The 20,096-nt window shown below is 36.9% G+C and overlaps 1 protein-coding gene across 7 annotated transcripts in view; it reads left to right on the top strand.

Moving 5' to 3' along the window:
• Positions 1 to 20,096, top strand: part of AREL1 (apoptosis resistant E3 ubiquitin protein ligase 1) — a 48,827-nt gene that overhangs the window by 3,720 nt on the left and 25,011 nt on the right. For 2 of the 7 annotated variants that reach the window (XM_081293142.1, XM_081293139.1), the window contains exons 2-4: positions 1,727 to 1,819; positions 13,669 to 13,976; positions 19,447 to 19,507. The exons of 1 other annotated variant lie outside the window; for it this stretch is intronic. In XM_081293142.1, the coding sequence (XP_081149268.1) occupies positions 19,492 to 19,507 (16 nt within the window). In that variant the 5' untranslated portion in view covers positions 1,727 to 1,819; positions 13,669 to 13,976; positions 19,447 to 19,491. Of the gene's footprint in view, positions 1 to 1,726; positions 1,820 to 3,777; positions 3,851 to 13,668; positions 13,977 to 19,446; positions 19,508 to 20,096 lie in introns of all 7 variants that reach the window. 4 more of the 7 variants (XM_081293140.1, XM_081293141.1, XM_081293143.1 and 1 more) reach the window with 4 other exon arrangements.

Genomic DNA, 20,096 nt, shown 5'->3' with positions numbered 1-20,096 from the left:
GATATATATTCAAGCTATTAGGAAGAGAAAGCATCTAAAACCTTCCAAGTGTGATCTAGCTTTTTATGTCTTGGTGAAGAAGGAAACCCAGCCTGGCTGTGCAAATGGTTTACAGGAAGGAGTTGAAAAAGATTTTTTAAAAAAATATTTTGCCTAGCATATTTGAGTTGAGGCAGTGATTAAGAGGCATGATCTCAAGGAGAAGTAAGGATGTTATGTAAGAAACCATATTTAAGTAAAAACAAAAAAATAATAAATTGTGGAACCATTTTAAGTTTATAGAAAAGTTTCAAAGAAAGTTCAGAGTGTTTCTGTATACCTTTGCCCAGCTTCTCCTAATGTTAACTTCTTACACAACCATGGTACAGATGTTAAACAGCTAAGAAATTAACAGGATTATTAGTGGAACTACAGACTTTATTTGGATTTTACAAGTTTTTCCACTCATGTTCTTTTAGAAGTTTTCCACTCATGTTCTGTCCCATAACCCAGTCCAGAATACCACATTGCAATTGGACCATGTATAATTTTTACAAACAGGTTGAGTTTCCCGATGAGTGCTTTTTCTGTGCTATATATGTGGTCCAGTAATCCCCTCTGATCATTGATGAAGAGTAAAAGTCATTGATCATGAAAATAAATAATACTAAATAGTACCATTCCTTGATTCCCAAACCACTGGTAACTTAGTGAAGAGTTGGCTTTGCTCCTAGGAAGGTGATGTGAAGGTACTTGAGAAGCTATGAGCTAATCCTGATGAAGGTGCCCATTCTAGGCTCGAACATCACCTAGTGCTCGCCTCATAGATTTTACTACATGGAGTTATAACTAGTGATTAATTTGTCTGTTTTCTTTGCTAATCTGTATGTTTTTAAGGAGTTGGGGACTGTCTTACTCATTTTGGTACAGCTTATTGCTTGGCATGTGGTAGGTTCTTAATATCCATTTGAAGAAATTAAGTCCTTATTTGGTAACATTGATTATTAGGTCAACAGAAATTTTGTTTTGAATTAATAAGTGTTGAGTTTCTTCTTTACATTGAGTCATACTATGTGGCCATTTTTGTGACTAGTTGAGTTTTTCTCCTTGGAATCTTAAAGAAATATTAAATACTCATTTAAGATTGTTACTCCTTTTGGACTGGGGGTAGAGTGCTTGCCTAGCAAGATCAATGGTAGACAACTTGCCTAGCTTGTGTGATGCCCTAGATTTGATCCATAACACCATCAAAAAAAAAATTGTTCTTCCTTTAAATTGTAGAAATAATTTGTTTCCCCTTTAAATAAGAGTAGAATTGAAAGTAATGGATCATAATAGAGGCAGAAATTATTGTTAGCTTTTAAGTATATGTGCAACAATTCTATTTCTATCCCGCTGGACTACGGATCTGGCCACTTGCCTGCCACTTCATGCACAGCTAATGAAATAACAACTTCTTAGACTTATTGAGGGAGACAGCTTGTCAGGCTCAGAGAATTAGTTTTAAAATCTTCCTGTTATAGCCAAGATTCAGTGGCCCAGGGTCACCAAAGCATAAAAGCTGCCATGGGTTGGTAACATGGGGGCCTGTCTTAATTGTGTGGATCATCATAATAGAGTCCATTTTGTATGCAGAAAAAGAATCAGAATAGGAGGAAGTAGTAAATTGAAGCTAATAATTTTCCTTTTTAAAAGACACCTGAACAAGAATAAATCTGTTAATTTATCTGTTAATTTGTTGATTTAGATACTACATTGTCATCTCCGAAATAGTTGGAAACCCTTCATCTTTCTGAGCTGAATGTGACTCCAGCCTTGAATCCAGTCAACTGAGAATACAGTAAGCATCAATTAGAAAAAGCAGAATGAAATTTGAATTAATCAGTTAGCTGGGCATGGTAGTTCACTCATGTGATCCTAGCAATTTGGAAAGCCAAGGAAGGAAATCGCAAGTTCAAGGCCAGCCTCAGGAATTTAGCAAGCCCCTGTGTCAAAATAAAAAGGATTAGAAATGTAGCTCAGTAGTAAAACACCTCTGAGTTCAGTCCTCAATACCAAAAACAAAACAAAACAAAACAAAACAAAACAAAAAGAAAAAAGAAAAGAAAACAAAACAAAAAAAAAGAAAAAAGAAAAGAAAACAAAACAAAAAAAGCCAGTTTGTGAAAATGTGAAGCTATAGGATCTTGCCAATGGATCTCTCTAAAGTTCATGTATGAGTTTGGGGTTTTAAGTTGTTTTCCAGAATGTTTTCTAGGGCAAGTGTTTCCCAAACTTCTGTCCTTTGCCCACCATTATCATGATTTTTGCCACACCATTTGTCAGCTGAAATGTGATTTCCTTAATATTCTTTTTAATTTCTAACTAACGTGCATGAAAAACTGGCATCACCATATAGAAAAGGAAATCATAAAAACCTTTTTATTTTAAATGTATTTATAGGAATTTCATTTAAAACAATCTGATAGTATCATTCTGTACTTTAGAAAACACTGTACTTGGGGAGTTCTTTCTGGATACTTCATTGTGACTGAACACCACTTTTCCTGCTTGAAATTTCACCTCTGTACAAATGAGTATCTAGGGGGCTGGAGATGTGGCTCAAGCGGTAGCGCGCTCACCTGGCATGCGTGCGGCCTGGGTTCGATCCTCAGCACCACATACCAACAAAGATGTTGTGTCTGCCGAAAACTGAAAAATAAATATTGAAATTCTCTCTCTCTCTCCCTCTCTCTCTCTCTCTCTTTAAAAAAAAAAAAATGAGTATCTATGTCACATGCAGAGCTTCTGTGATTCTCTTTAGTGAAGATGACTTAATAGTGATGAAAAATCTTTTTTTTCCCCCTTTGGGTGCTGAGGGTTTAACCCACAGCATCATGTGTGCTAGGCAAGGACAATACCACTTAGTTACATCCACAGTCTGTGATGAAAAATATCAATTAGCCAGTGGTTTAAGCCTGAAAAAAAGCAGAGACCAGAACCATCTTATAATGCAGAGTATTATTAAAATATTTCTAAAAAATTAAGCCAAAATTCTTATAAAATGACTTTCAAAATAACTAAGAAATTTATTCTTAGTTTAGAAGACCATTTGCTATTCTGGTTATTATATGTTAAGTACCTCTGTTACCATAACATTTGCTTTGATTAAAGAGTAACACTTTTAGGTTCATTTGTTTGAATGAAGCAATGAGAAAAACAAAAACAACTTTAATCCCTGACATATAGAATTCCAACTAGGACTCTATGGGTCAGTAATTCTAGAAGCTAATGTTTTCTGGACTTAGGGTAAGGTATGTGATAGGGATGTAAATGAGCCAATTTTCTATTTTTTCCCCCAGATGTCCCACAAGGTTATAGAATGAACATTGGTAAATTGTCATTTCTTGATCTCCAAGTTTTATATTAGCTTTGAATCCCTTTTTCCTACTCTAAATTGTACTGAGTAGGATTGGCAGACTCCATTCTAGAGGGCATAAGCTGTGCTTTTGTATATACTATAAATTTCATTTTGAGTCTGAGGAACTCTGGCTTGTTTGAAGAGAATGGTGCAAGAAAAAAAAATGAATTAATGGCTGTAGAATTACTTTAGTATGCTCATCTTAACCTTATAGCCTTAATTTTAATTTAACTCTTCTGGGACAGCTTTTTCCAGCCCCCTCACATGTGAGAGTGCCTTAATAATGGTGAGAATGATCTTAGAAAAGCAGCATCTTAACTCCAGAAGGGTTGTAGTTGATCACCCTTGGCTGAACCCCAGTGAGCTTACTCTGGGTTGTGGAATTTTGTTGTTTTTAGAACCAGCATCAGGCTGCAGAGGTTTTGGTCCATTTGAGGAAAAGCAAAGGACTGAAACCTTGGCTAAATTTAGGTAAGTCACTTACCAAGTTGAAAAGAGGGGATATCTGTTAAAAAGATAAAAATCATTTCAAATTTAGAAATAGACTATAACTTTAATGGTGCTTGGTAAGGTGGGAAGTTGATTTGAAACAAGCAAATAAATAATAAAATTGAATAACTATGAGATAAATGGAATGCAGGAGTTAAGAAATTTTGTTAAAATTTGATGAGGTTTTTTTTTTTTCCTTGTGAAACTTTTAGATGAACTTTGGAAGAAAATGAAAATGTCTTTGTGACTTTGAGCTGGGCAGAGATTTTTTTTTTTCTTTTTTTTTTTTTGATCCTAGGGATTGTACCCAGGAGTGCTCAACCACTGAGCTACATCCCCAGCCCTTTAAAAAAAATATTTTATAACAACCAATATTATATATATATATATATATAATATTGGTTGTTATAAAATATATAATATTTTATTAGAGATAGGGTCTTGCTGAATTGCTAAGAGCTAAGTTGCTGAGACTGACTTTGAACTTTGAACTGGATTATTGGCACATGCCAATAATCCTAGGCTGAGTCAGGAGGATCATGAGTTCAAAACCAGCCTCAGCAACAACCAGGCACTAAGCAACTCAGTGAGACCCTGTCTCTAAATAAAATACAAAACAGGGCTGGGGATATGGCTCAGTGGTCGAGTGCCCCTGAGTTCAATCTCCAGTAACCCCCTGCAAAAAAAAGATTTGAGCAAATACTTCACCAAAGAAGTTTTACAAATAATCAATAAGCAACTGAAAAAAAGATGCTCAATGTTGTTGTTAGCCTTCAGGGAAATATAAACTAAAATCACAATAAGATATTACTTCACACATATTACAATAGATAAAATTAAGATCAGTAGTGTTGGTGGATGTAGAGCAACTGGAGCTCTCATTCTTTGCCAGTGGAAATACAAAGTAGTACAGCTACTTTAAAATACAATTTGGCAGGGATTTTGGGGGGCAGCCAAAACTATTCTAACCATATGAACCAACAATCCCACTCCCAGGAATTTACCAAGAAAAGTGAAAACGTGTCCATAAAAGATTTATTTTTGAGGGCTTGGGATGTGGCTCAAGTGGTAGCGCACTCGCCTGGCATGCAAGAGGCACTGGGTTCAATCCTCAGCACCACATAAAAAAATAAAGATATTGTGTCCACCTAAAACTAAAAAATAAAAAAAAGTTTAAAAAAAGATTTATTTTTGAATATCTATATTTATCCATAATAGCCTAAACTGGATATAACCAAAATGTCCTTCATCTGGTGAATGGATAAACAAATTGCAGTGTGTCATTTTAGTGGACTTCAACCCAGCAATAAAGAACAGACTACTGTTCTACTGTTCATGTAACAACACGTATAAATCTAAAAACTGTTACACTTCAGAAAAATGTGACATGGAAGACTTTTATAAATGATGTCATTTATATGGCATTCTGGAAAAGGTAAAACTATAGTGCTAGATTAGTGGTTGGGTTGAGGGTGGGGAACTGACTGCAGAGGAGCACAAGGAAACTTTTGGGGATGACAAAATGTTCTGTCATCATTGCATTTTATATTATAATGTTATACAGTTGTTAGAACTAGTTAATACACTTTGGGCTGGAGGTGTAGCTCAGAGGAAGAGCATTTGACTAACATGCTCAAGGGCTTGAGTTCAGCCTCCAGCATTGCAAACAAAACAGAACTAATTGTGCATTTTAAATTGGTGGCTTTGACTGTATAAAAGCTATATCTCAATAAAGCAGATTTTAAAAAAATTTTGATGAGATTATTCTGCCAAGGATTTATGCAGGATTAGAGAATGAATTCAGATTAGATTTCAATGTATCATAGGCACTAAGGTGATTTAGATATAATAAGCATCACTGAATTGAGTTGCAAAGAGCTTTCTAGTTATCAAAATTAGATTAATTTTTCATTAATATTATTAGTGATGGGGATTGGGTATAAATATTATTTGAAGAATTAACTAGGGCAGAAAGTGAGAGTTCTAAATAATTCAGGAAAATAATTCAGGTGCTGATTTTTGAGTTCTTCACCTCTAGCATAAAACTTTTCTGGGTCTGAACACTGTTGCACACTAATTTCTAGTAGTAATTACTTCCTTTGGTCTCTAGTAAACCACTTTTATAACTTCTTTTCTCTGATGATTCCTCCTCCTCCTTTTTTTTTTTTTTAAAGAGAGAGTGAGAGAGGAGAGAGAGAGAGAATTTTTTTTTTAATATTTTATTTTTTTAGTTCTCGGCGGACACAACATCTTCGTTGGTATGTGGTGCTGAGGATCGGACCTGGGCCACACGCATGCCAGGCGAGCGCGCTACCGCTTGAGCCACATCTCCAGCCCCATCTCCGCCTCCTTTTTAAACAAGTGTCTCACTTTGTTGTCCATGTTTGTTGCTCAGACCTCCTGAGTAGCTGGGATTATGAGTGCAGGACACAGCATATGTTCAGTGTTGTTGTTAGCCTTCAGGGAAATGCAAACTAAACCACAATAAGATATTACTTCACACATATTACAGCTTGCTATCTTCTCTTTCTTTTCCTTTCTTCCTCCCTCAGTAAGGTTTATCCCTGAGGGTTTCTATAATTAGTCTTTTGTTCCTAAACACTCAAAGTCACTCCAGGTGAACTGGTCTGCTCAAAGTAATCACACAGAGACAGAAATGCCTTTTTCTTTGGGTCCTGTGATGACCTTAGGGGTTCCTGGAAAGAGAGAGAGAGAAGAGCAAGTGCTGAACCCTTTTATTGGGGATAAGCCATTCAAATGAGGCAAGGGGTAGGATTTCAAAGGAACAGGTGAGTGTAGCTCAACCCCTCTGGGTGCCACCTACTCCTGCCCCAGCCTGGTTATCTGTCACGAGTCATGGCATTAACACACCAGACTACAGTGATCTTTCAGATCCCCACGGTGCATCAGGACTTAAAGGTGCGTGCATTTGAAGTGGTTCCCCACAGTCTTTTTCTAGGTATGCCTATTTACATGGTGGTCTTTTCCATTCCCTGTGTATTCAGGATGTTGGTACCTTCAGATGATTGTTTGAATTTGTCTTGTGGGTGTATTTACCTAAATATCCCATAAACACTTCAAACTTCTATACTCATATTTCTCCCCATATTTTTCTCTTCCTTCCTATTCTCCTCCACCATTGTTCCTGTTTCCCCCTGGTAGAAAGTTTGCATTTGTCCTTAGCTTTTTGTTCTTGGTTGTCATTTTCTTTTCTTTTTTTTTTTTTTTTTGTAGTGGGAAGTGAATCCAGAGGAACTTTACTACTGAGCTACAACCCCAGTCCTTTTTATTTTTTATTTTGTAATGAGGTCTCCCTAAGTTGTTCAGGGTCTCTCTAAGTTGCTGAGGCTAGTCTTGAACTTGTGGTCCTCCTGCCTCAACCCTTGGAGACAGTGGGATTAAATATGCACATCACTGTGCCTGGCTTGTTGATCTTTTTGACCTGACAAATCATTGATTTTGTTGCTTCTAAGAACAAAAACTTTACATCTTTTATGATGTGTGATCCTCTTTCTCCCTTGGTTTAAAAAAAAAATCTCTTTTATGTTTTCTTGTTGCTTAATGTCTAAAAGTCATATTTTTTTGTTTTCAAATTAAATATTTCTGAGCTCTCATTCTTCCTATCCTGAATATACTTCCCTGCCCTTCTTGGTGGAGTGTGTGTGTGTGTGTGTGTGTGTGTGTGTGTGTGTGTGTCTGTCTTTAGTTATAGATGGACACAGTACCTTTATTTTATTTATTTATTTTTATATGGTGCTGAGGATCAAACCCAGTGTCTCACACATGCCAGGCAAGCGCTCTACCACTGAGCCACAACCCCAACCCTTGGGACTTTTTTTTTTTTTTTAATATTTATTTTATTAGTTGTCGTTGGACACAATACCTTTACTTATTTTTATGTGGTGCTGGGCTCAAACCCAGGGCCTTGCACATGCTAGGTGAGTGCTCTACCTCTACTGCTGAGCCACAACCCCAGGGACTCTTTTTGATACATCAGTATTACTGGTTAAGAGTATAGGTTCTGGGGCTGGGGATGTGGCTCAAGCGGTAGCACTCTCGCCTGGCATGCGTGCGGCCTGCGTTCGATCCTCAGCACCACATACAAACAAAGATGTTGTGTCCGCCAATAACTAAAATATAAATATTAAAATTCTCTCTCTCTCTCTCTCTCTAAAAAAAAAAAAAAAAGAGTATAGGTTCTGGAATTAGATTGCCTGGCTCTTTCAATTATCAACTGGATGACTTTATTGGCAAGTTATTTTAGTTCTCTGTGCCTCTGTTTTCTAATCTTGTAGATTATTCTCAATGGATAATAATATGCTTATCTCATATTGTTGATGTGAGGTTAAAGGAGATAATATAAATAATGCACTTTATACAGTACCTGGCACACCGTATGTTCTTTCTTTCTTTTTAAAGAATTTAGCCTTTATTTATTTGTTTTTATTTGGTGCTGAGAATGGAACCCAGGGCCTCACCCATGCTAGGCAAGCACTGTATTATTGAGCTACAACCCTAGCTCCAGAGTATGTTCTTGGTAAATGTGAGTTATTATCATTGTCATACTTGAGAGAAACCCTGAAAGTTCAGTATTTTAGATTGTTGCTAGGTTTTCACATGAGATCTCTGGAAAGCTGGATAGTCCCTTGGGTAAAACTCAAGCCATCTTCCTCATTTACTATGGGTTAAGCTGCTGTGGCCTGACACAAACCACCATGGTAACCTGGCAACTCAGCATAGAGCAATATCCCCCAGGGCACTCCTGTAAAACCAAGTCACCTGGGTCTGGAGTTTGAATTCTCAACCAGTCTTCCCTTTATTTCCTTTAAGTCTTGCTACTCAAGAGCAGCTGGAATCCTTTCCTTTCTCAGTGCCACTCAGTGAAGAGGAGGGAAGTAACTTGTTCAGGGTGACTCAGTAAAATTTATTCTCTTAACCACCAATGTAGAACTGGACTTAGAATTATTCACCCTGGTTCATAATGCTGAGCTTTTCACCACCTCCCTTTTTTTTTTTTTTTTTTTTTTTACTTTGGTATTCTGCCTATGCCTAGGATATTAGCCATTTTTTCTTCCTGCTTTTGCAAATGCTTATTCATTTTTAAGAAATCTGCTTTACTTACCCTATTATGAAGACATCTCAACTCTAAGTTACCTCTTCTTTCCCTGCCCTCCACGTTTTGTTTATTCATACTCTTTGGTGGCATTTGCCACATTGTGTTATCTGTCTCCCATGTTGAACCAGGTGCACAGGTTAAGAATGTACTGTCTCATTTATCCTTGTACTTAGCTTTTAGCATATAGCCTGGCATACAGCATATGCTCAAGAAATGTGAAATCAATTAAGAATAAATGATGCAGAACCTAAAAATAGTTGTCAGTAAATTACAAGGTGAAATCATATAGATTTGGCAAATTATTTTAGTCAAAGAGAAAATAAATGTAGATATCTAGAGATGGGGAAACATAGCATAGTAATAGTAATCTCATTTAAAATGTAAGTGTATGGCAGGCTGGGGCATGGCTTAGTGGTGGAGTGCTTGCCTAGTATGTGTGAGGTACTGGGTTTGATCCTCAGAACCATATAACAAATAAAAAATAAAGGCATTCTGTCTATTTAAAGAAAAAAGTAAAAAAAAAAAAAAAAAAGTGTATGGGATAGGTGCCAATGGGCAGTAGACCAGAAGTTAAGTGTTTCAGATTTTTTGACTCAGGCACCTCTTGTGGTACAGGGTAGTAGGTGTATAACCCCTTGGGGGCTTTACAACTTGGCAGAGCAACCAAGAACCTTTTGGCTTAAGTACAAAATATCTATGAGTATTTTGAGCATATCTATGTTTTATCTTTAGAAAGCCATGAATATTTGCATTCTATTTTGTGTGTTTATTTTAACACGAATATACTTTTTTCCTCCATTCTCTTTTTATCCTCTGGTGTAATAGATGCTTCAGGAACATATGACATTTATTCTCTGACTTCTAGCACATTCTGGCATTTGCTGATACCCAAATCTGTGAGGCATGGAATGGGGTTTCAGTCTAATATGGCAGCATACTCACTTGCTGTGATTTGGGGGATTGCCTACTCAGGAGTATTATGTCATGGAACTGAGGAGGGTGAGCTCATCTTGTTCTAACGCAGCTGTTCCTGGAAGGCTGCAGTCAGTTGGAGGCACCTCATTACCAGAGTGCTGGGGACCAGCTGGAGAGAGTTCACAGAAGACCTGCAGGAATGATCAAGAGACTAGACGGGCTGACTGATGAAAGAATATAAATGAAAACCTTATAACTTGGCTGAACCAAGACAGCAGAAATATACAACTGTATAAATATCTCAAGAGTATAAACTTGATGTGGGTGGATAGTCTTTTATAGTGGTATTTTGGGGTGGGGAGAATAAGCCAAGGGTGATATCAAGCCAATGAAATTATAAACTAATAATTCAAAGTGTCTGATGGTACACTATTTCTTGGAACCTCCATAATTAGACCACTCTAAACCTGTGAACCTCTTACTAATTGAGTGATTTTTTTTTTTTTTTTAATTTGATGTTCCTGGACTCATGGCTGGTGCTCTGAGCACAGAATGCTGGAGACTACATCTTAGAAAGCAGTTTTTCTTTTGTCCTGTCTTGTTTTGTGGAAATCAGTAGGTGATTACTAAACTCATATGTGCTGCCACTTAGCTCTATATGTACCAGAATTCTGAAGTGGACCATTCATGCCAGTTTTTTCCTTAGCTTTTTAGAATAGCACTTTAAAGTGTCATTAATATGTACTATAATAATTTTAGGAACCAAGATACAGTATTTGATCCCTGAGGTATATTGTATGAAACACATTCTTTGGGAAAAGGTTGTGTAAAATCCCTAAATGGGCTATGAATGTCGACATGAAACTTAAATTAAAGTTGAAATTAGAAAGATTAGCATAATTCTGTGAGTATTATAGCTCTTTTCCTAAGAAGGGATAGTAGAATGAGAAGAAAATGATTTTTATGCTTTGGTTTGGTAGAAATGTTCACATTTACAAAATGTAAGTACATTGCTTCAGGACTAAGACCTACACCAGGGATTGGTATCCTTTTCCCACAAAGGGTTCTATAATAAAGTTTTGTGGACCATACATCTCTGCTGCAACTACTCAGTTCTGCTATAGTAGTGTAAAAGCAGTCATAGGCAACATGTAAATGAATGAACTTGGATCTTTTCATTCTGTTTTTTATGAAAACAGGTGGTTTTGGTCTGCCATCTGTAGTTTGCTGGCTCCTGCATTTGATTCTTTTTCCTGAAAGTGTAGTCCGTAAGACCTGTGAGCCTGTAGAGATGGGAAGTATTGGGCCCCCTTTCAGGCTGACTGCTCTGGAGTGTAGGCCATGCTTCTGAAACTTAACAGGAATTAGCTGGGTTCTTTGTGAAAGTATAGTTCCTGAGATGGAAGGGCCACATACCATACTAGCTATGGACGGCAAAGGATTAAGAGCCAGCATCCTCAGGGAGCTATAGTCTATTAGGAGAGACTGCCATATAACAGATAATTATAAAGCAGACTAATAAATGTAGTCATAGAGGTGTCTTCATCTTTGGAGTATCACAAAGGAGGAAGTGATTGATTTTTGCCTGGCATGGGTAGAATCCTTAGAGAAATGCCAGAGGGATGAGGGTTGGGCAGTGCTTGAGTTGAGTCTCGAAGCTCACTAGAGACACTGCAGCGTTGATAAGCATGGTAGTTCATGGTGGGGACAGTCAGTAAAGGATGTTAGAACTAAGAGTTACTTGACTTAATCAAGTAGCTGGTCACAGAGTTGGAAACCCTATAAAGACAAAAGTTCAGTACACTTTATCTTCATTTCTTTTTACTATTTCTCTATTTGAAAAAAAAGCAATTTGCCTGTTGTCTTTCTTTTTTAGGAAAATAGGTCCCTAAAATTATATTTCTCAAGAATATAAATTATATATTAAATATAATATAATTAAATATTATATATTCAATATAAAATTATATTTGTTAAGAATTTTTTCATGTTTTTGCATCATTTAAATTTGGAAAGGCTGGGGTTGTGGCTCAGTGGTAGAGTGCTTGCCTAGAATGCTTGAGGTACTGGGTTTAATTCTCAGCACCACATACAAATAAATAAAAATAAAGGTCCATTGACAACTAAGAAAAAAAAATTTGTTGGAAGCTGGGGGCAGTGGTGCATGACTGAGGCAGGAGAATCTTAAGTTCTAGGCCAGCCTGGGAAACTTAGGAAGTCCTTGTCTCAAAAGAAAAAAATTTGGGTGGGGGACTAGGAATGCAGCTCAGTGATAAAGCATTCCTGGGTTCAATCTCTAGTACCGACAATAACAACAAAAAAGAATTTGAAAACATTGAAAGGCATAGATAGAAGATAAAAATTCTAATTCTGTAAAGAGATGACCTCTATGAACATTTTCGTGTTTTTCTCTGTTTTATTTAAATAATATTATGTTTCTAAAATTGGACTTGTGCTATAATGTGAACAATTTCATGCCTGCCTTTTCACTTTATTTGTGAACATTTTATTCATGAGGATTTTCAAAGTATCATTTTAAAATCTTTATGTAACATTCCATCATAGAGATCTCTTGTGGTATACATAACTGCTCTTTTGTTTGTGAATCTTTTAAGCTGGTTCCAGTTGCTAGTTGATCCATGTTTTGGCTATGTACCTGGCAAGCCTGTCACCATGTATTAAAATATATGCATATTCTATTTTTCATTATAAAAGTTTGCCAACTTTTTTGATCTGTGGGCCTTCATTTATTCTGTTCTGTTCTAGTTAGCATTTTGTGTTTTCTTCTTTGGTTTCCCAAAACAGAGAGACAGGAGAGTAATCATTAAAAGCATGGATTTCTGGCTGTCTGAGTTTAACTCTACACTACTTTTTGTGTATAATCTTGAGAAAGTACCTCATCCACTTTAAACCTACTCTATAAAGTTAAGAAAATTGTGTTTGTGTCCTAGGGTTATGAGTCACGAAGCACTAAACAGTTCCTGTCATATAGTAAGACTGTTTTTCTTTCCATTAAATGTTTAGTAGTGTCTTCTCATTTGTTTTATGTTGGCTCTTTGTATATGCATTGCCATAATAAACCTCCTTTCTGCAACATTCAGTCATGAGTATCTTTGTGGGTTCAAACTGATTTTATTGGACTTAGTAACTTTATTTTGAAAATTTGCAGATTTTCCCCTGCCCCCAACTTCTAATAGTATATTTTGCTGTTTTAAAGATAACATTATCCTTGTTTAATCATGTCTTAGAAATGAATACATTAGCACAAGTGAAATAGACTGGGCAGGCTGGTAGTTTAGTTTTCTCTTTCCCAGCAGAATGTTGTCTTGAGTCTTTTCATGGTATGTATGAACCTCTGTAATCTAGCTCTTCTGGTGCTTTTGTCTTATTTCTCTTCAGATGGGTTCCAGACTCCAACCCCATTAAACTGAAACTGGGCCTGAAGTTGTATTGAGTCTCCCTCTTTAAATCTGTGCCCTAGTTTGCCTTTGCTGAAGGACTGGGTCAACTAAAGTGCTGGAGCTTCCTTCTGGGCTGTGACATAGTTACAGGCAGTGAGGTTGCCAGTCAACTCTTTTTGTGAAGTTTGAATGGAATTTCAATTGAGGATGCTTGGTCAGGATTTACCAAACCTTGGTTACTTTTAGTGTACCAGAGTTCCCACTGCCTGTTCTATCTCTGTTTTTTTTTTTTTTTTTTTTTTTTTTTTGGGGGCGGGGAATCTCTTTCAGAAAGAAAAACCTATTACACTTCCCTTTTTTCTTTATAGGATAGGCTCCTGGGACACCAGAACAGATGCATCCTTTAGCAGTTGATTGTGCCCTGCGCTAGAGAAGTCCAGGAATGATATATTCTTGGGCTATATTTCTCTACCTTGGAATTCATCCAGTTCGTTACAAAAACACCAACCCTCTACTTACTGTGACACACGCTCAGTGAAGGTCTGATGGATAGACCCTCTCCAGTGACTTTGTGGCTTTTTTCTTCATGTGGAAGTTGGAAGACAAAGTGAAAGGAGCCAGAGTTATTTGCTTTTGTGAATAACTTGGTTCTCAGAACATGGGCCCTCGTTTAAAGGTAAGGTAATAGGCTGAATTAAGATTCAGTTAGTGGGGTGCAGAAAGTGGACCCAGTGACCAGGTCCTGAGTCTCCTTGGTAAGAGATAGCTGTTGACGCACAGATTGTAGTGAGAATTGACTTTTTCCCTGGCAGAGCAGTTTTGAATATGAAGAAACAAATTCTCCATTTTGGGGAAGTGATTTTCACAACTGATCTTCAATGTTGCGGTTAAAATTTATTTGATACTGTAATCATAAATCTTTATACTACAAAAGAAGAAAAGGATTTTAGAATATTTGTGTCAATCAACTTTAACATTCCTTTGATATAGGTAATTTCAAGTATTTCCCTCTCCATTTTGTAGGTAACGTGAGTCAAAGGTCTGTAGTATGAAGCAAGTTGCCTGGAATCCTCCAGGGAGCAAGTATTCTCTGCACTAGATAATTGGTACTGCATTCCACCTTTCACTGTCATGCTTTATTTTTATTTCAAAAGATAACTAAAAGAGCCTTAAGAATTTATCCTTCTAATTTTAGCCTCACAGTGAAATTCTAGCAGATAGATTGGGTAACTTTTATATTTTATTTGTTTTCTTAAATCTTTTCAAGTACTTGGCTATGCCTTTGAAATCATTCTTTTTCATAATTCATCATTGTATGAGGTTGAGCACTTTGGGGCCTCAGACAGGTTTGATTCTCAGCTGTGTCACTTGACCAGTTTTGAGATGTTCAGCAAGTTAATTTTTCTAAGCCCAGTCTTTTTTTCCTGTTATCTTGCCAGACTGTCGTGGTGATAATTATAGAACTTAGACTAACATTGTAAAGCACTTTGGGTGGTGTTTACCTGTGGTAAATGCTTAATAAAGGGATGGACAATTATTAGTTTATTACTACTGCTGTTATTCTGCTAGCTTAAGAGTATTTACAGTTTGCCACATTTTATAAGGGCATGACCACCATAGAGATTAATTTGAAAACAAAATATTAAAATAAGAAAATTGTTTGAAATAGTATGGTAGAGGTTTAGTATTCCTCTTTGTGCCTGTACTAGACATTGGAAGAATTCCAATGTAATTTTATGCAGGAGAAATATGAGCAGCAGAAAGTTGAGGGTACTGTAGAAACTTGTAGAAAAATACATGAGAATTCCTGTTCTTACTGATAGATATTTGATATATAATGGTTAATCTGAATTAAATTGGCAATTTTTGGTCTGAAGAACTTAAATGAATATACTGGCTCAAGTGAATATACTGCTAATTAAATAAGTTTTTTAAACTTATATGTAGGGCTGAGGGTGTAGCTTCGTGGTAGAACAGTTGCCTAGCAATGCATGAACCCTAGGTTCAATCCCCAATACTGCAAAAAACAAACTGTTTTCAAAAATATACTGTTTTCTGTCAGTGAAATTTCTGATCCTTAGGCATTCTGAACAAAAGAAAGAATAGATATTTGGCCTTATTCATTCAGCAGATATTTTGTTCATATTTATTGCAATTATTATATGTAATTATGTTAAATACTTTGGAGGATTTTTTTTATTGCTTTGGAGGTATGTAAGACTAGTCTTTCCCTTATGTTATTTACCTCTCTGAAATGAAAAAATAGACAAGAGACTGAAAGTTAGAATATAAGAACGATAAGATAGATAAAATCAAAATTGAATGGAAATTCAAAATTTCTAAGATTTTAACTTCTTAGAACATGTGAAGGAATTTCTAAGTTGGGGATTAGGGAAGTTTCAGGGAACGAGGATAGGATTTTCCATAGATTTAGCATCAGGAGGTATCTTGTAGATAGAGATTGAAAGCAGGGAGGTGTTTCCGGGCAGACTTTTTTTTTTTTTTTTTAAAAGAGAGAGTGAAAGAGGAGAGAGAGAGAGAGAGAGAGAGAGAGAGAGAGAGAGAGAGAATTTTTTAATATTTATTATTTTTTAGTTCTCGGCGGACACAACATCTTTGTTGGTATGTGGTGCTGAGGATCGAACCCGGGCCGCACGCATGCGAGGCGAGCGCGCTACCGCTTGAGCCACATCCCCAGCCCCCGGGCAGACTTTTAAAAAGGCATGGAGAGGGCTGTGACTATGGCTCAGTTGTAGAGCTCTTGCCTGGCATGTGTGAGGCACTGGGTTTGCTTCTCAGCACCACATGTAAATAAATAACATAAAGATTAAACAAATAAAGAATAAATAAATAAAGATTCATAAACAACTAAAAATGTATTTAAAAAGGCATGGAGATGGAACATTTCAGGGCATGTATTTGAAAGTGTAAAAGATCTAATTTAGGTAGATCATAGAATGAAAAATGAAGGATAATAATGAATAATTAGGAGGAGATGTGGCCAAGGAAAATAGTGCAGGGTTGGGATAGCAAGAGGCAGGGAAGGGAGAACTCCCAACAGAGTCAGTAAAAGGATAAAAAATGCTTATGGAATACAGGTGAAGACTGAAATAAAAATCATTGGAATGACAAAAACAGGCTATGAAACAATATTCAAGAGGAGCCAGAAAGGGGAAAAATGTAGAAGGAAGGCAAGTGCAGAGTGTAACTCTGGGGAAAACTTGGAGATAGGCAAATATTATTGGGGAGGTATTTGAACTGTGAGCAGTGCTATATTTTGCAAAAGTAAATCAGTGAGTGAGGAATTGACTGCTTACTCCTTAACCATAAGGAGATTTTAAGAAGAGAGGAGAGTGATTTGGAAAAAAGTTGTGATTGGTATGCTGAGTTTTAAATGATAAAGGGAATTTAGGGTAGAAATGTAGAATTGACTTACTGGAAAAGATCTAGGGATTCTAGAAAATCAGTAATGATGATTTGGTTGAGAAATAAGGGAATGGGGAGAAATGGCCAAGGATTCAACATGGTAAAATTTATTACTGCCAACTTCATGGGGCCTGGGACTTTGGCTATTGTGTTATATGCCATTCCCCCAGTATCTGGTACATTAAGTAAGTTACTCAGTATTTGTTGGATGAAGTATTTTAGGATGAGATTTTAACTTCTTAGAACATTTTTAGACATCAAATTAGAATAGAATGAAGCTCTCCTGTATAGGTGGAGATTTTAGGTACAGTAAGAGAAGCCATGTCTTTTGTAACTGATGCATTTGTCATTGAAGAAAGTGTGGGCCAGTAGAGAATTTCCCTTGATTTCTTCAACTCTGAAGCAAAGGAGTAGTGATAGTGGTACTTCTGTAGAGAATAATTGTAATGATCACTAAAATCTTAAAAGAATACTGTGTGCCAGACTTAATTCTGAGCTGTTAATGTGTTATCTCATGGCACCCATATGTAGGTATTAACCCTACTTGACAGATAGGAAACTAGCATTCTGTAGAGAGATTAGATGATTTGTTCTGGTTCACTTTGTGAATGGTAGTGTATGGGCTTGAACCCAGATAGTCTTGACTGTAGAGTCTTTGCTTTCATCTTCTATATTATACTATTTGATTTGAGAGCTGTGATTGCTTTGGGACTTATGTTGAAGTCATATTAAAGAAGGTGGTACCTCGGAAATGATTAAATCTTTCACTCTTACAGTAGTGAAAATTCTGAAGCCTAGACAGGTCTACAGTTAGTTGTAGCCCTGGAACTAGTCCTCAGGCTTTTGACTTACTGCTTATGAGCTGCCTCTCATAGGAAAGGTTGTTGTAGAAGTCAGGGATCATAGATCTGAATTTTTCTGTCATTGTGACTGAAGCCATAAATTCAGCATTAATTCCCCCCAAAGGAGCAAGAGGCTTGATACCACAAGCCTGTGTCATCAGCCACATGTACTTCATTTTCTATTGAATGCTGTAGCTTTTCTGAGGACTGGAAGTTTTCACCTCCAATATTACATTGGATAGCATCCAGCTGAGAAAGCACTTAAGGCAGTTAAACTGCTAGGTTTGGTCCTGCTGGGTTATCTAGCACATCCTATGAGGTGCAGAAAGATGCTTTTTGAGAGATGATGACAGCTTTTCAGGATAAGGTCCCAGAAGATGTGATATTTGTTGGGAAAGAGGTTCAGAAGTTGTGATCCTATATTTCAGGTCTATATATTATCTTAATAATAGGGAGCATCTTTATCCTTTTATGTTGACATTTCTAATTTTTCCTGTATTTTTTTTTTCAAGTAGGACTTTAGGTACCAGTCTAAATAGGAATTTCTATGGAACTTGACATGGTTATTCCTCAAATTACCTATTATCTGTGGGTTTCGTTGAGAATACTATTATCATAGGAACCAAAGAACCATATTCTGTCTCGTTCAAATTTTTTGAGCACAATGAGACATAAAAGTGCACCCTGTGGGTTTTTTTTTTTTTTAAGTTGTTTAGGTTCTTCTTAGCTCTGGAGCCTAGAAAGTTTTAGCCGTTTTGTCCCAAGTAATATTCTAGTGCTGACAAAGGTGCTGGATATTGATAACCTCAACATATATTGCCTTAGAAACAAAGAGAATTGAGTATGGGCTGGAGAGCATCTGCAGCTCACACAAGGTTATACTTAGTGAAGTAATAGGGAAGTTGAGCACACATTGCATTTTTTCTTGGTGGTGCCCTTGGTGATTCAAATGATCCAATGAATAACAAAGATTGAAGTTTTGTTCTGGCAACAAGTTTAATAACAGTAAAAGTTTCCCCTCAAACCCTGACCTTGGCAGGCATCATTTAGGATGAGAAGTACAGTTTCTTCCTTTTGTTCCCCTCTGGTGAACTCATTTTCCAGAGGGCTAGTAGTTTGTCTGATTTGATAATGGCACAAATGACTTCTTTTACATACTCACTGCTTATTATTGGGATGATCCACAATTCGTTTTAATTACATAATGCCAACATGGTAATAATACTTAACTTTTTAAAAATCTATATTTTATATAACTGTTTCTACTTAGCTGAATTACTTCCAGAAGGCAAATACTGTAAAGGGGGAAATGCTTTCATTGTCCTTTTTGTTTGTGTTAATTAGAACTATTTTGCTTGGGGGAGGGAAATTGTCTTGGGAGCCCAGGATCTAAGAAGATGAAAGCCTTGTTACTACATTTTGTAATTAACAATAAAGTAAGTGACTGTTTGTGGTGTTCTTAGGGTGGTCAATAGATTGGAAGACTTTGGGAGGAGTGATGCAATCTCTTTAAATGTGTGAAATATGTTGTAGAGTGCCTGTCAAACTAGAGAGGGCAAAAGGGTATTGACTCTCTAGACTACAGAGCCGTGTTCTGTACTTTGTTTCCCTCTAAGATGGCTATAAGGGAAAGTTGGAGAAAAAACTAATAAGTTTGCTGGGCACAGTGACACCTGCCTGTAATCCCAGTGGCTTGGGAAGCTGAGACAGGAGGATCGTGAGGTCAAAGCCAGCCTCAGCAATGGGCACTAAGCAACTCAATGAGACCTTGTCTCTAAGTAAAATATAATATAGGGCTCAGGATGTGGCTCAGTGGTTGAGTGACCCTGAGTTCAGTCCCCAGTACCAAAAACAAAACTAACAAGTTTTCTTTCGCAGCTGCAGCTGTGATCCTTGGCTGTCTGTTGGCACTGAAGGGACCTGATGTTTTACGTTATTGGTATGTTATAGAAAGAGCTTTCTTAATTATTATTTTTTTTTTATTGTTACCAAGTTGCTTTTTGTTTCCCTGACTACTCCCTTCTCTCTTGAAAACAGAGCTAGAAATATTTCCACTCATGCCAAAATGTACCTTCACAGGTTTGGCAGAGGAATTCATTTACTTGGGAAATACTTATTGAGCAATTACAGTCTGTGCCAGACACTGTTTACTGTGGATTCAATGTCAAATCAGGCAAAAATCTGCTTTTAAGGAGTTCATAACATGAAAAGGAAGATGATCAAGGAGGACATAAGTTATAACAAATATGGGAGTTTGAGGGAGCCAAGAAGAGGGAACTCTTAACTCTAGTGGGGCTTGGAGAAGGCCTGTGCCTAGTGGACAAGGGAGGGAAAGGCTTCCAAATGGAGAGACCTGAGTGCATATTCTTTTTACTACTTTTGTAAGGGCCCAGCACATCCAGGAAAGTGGGGCTGGAGGAGAATGATGTGTAGTTTATGCTATGGAACAATGTTGGTGAACTTTTTTTCTATGAAAAGCCAGAGAGAAAATATTCCAGTTTTGAAGGCTCTATATTCTCCTTACAACT

Source organism: Spermophilus citellus (genome assembly GCF_964194105.1).
Source record: "Spermophilus citellus genome assembly, chromosome: 4".
Lineage (NCBI taxonomy): Eukaryota > Metazoa > Chordata > Mammalia > Rodentia > Sciuridae > Spermophilus > Spermophilus citellus.
The sequence above is the reverse complement of the archived record's forward strand: the minus strand, read 5'-3'. Positions and strand labels throughout refer to the sequence as shown.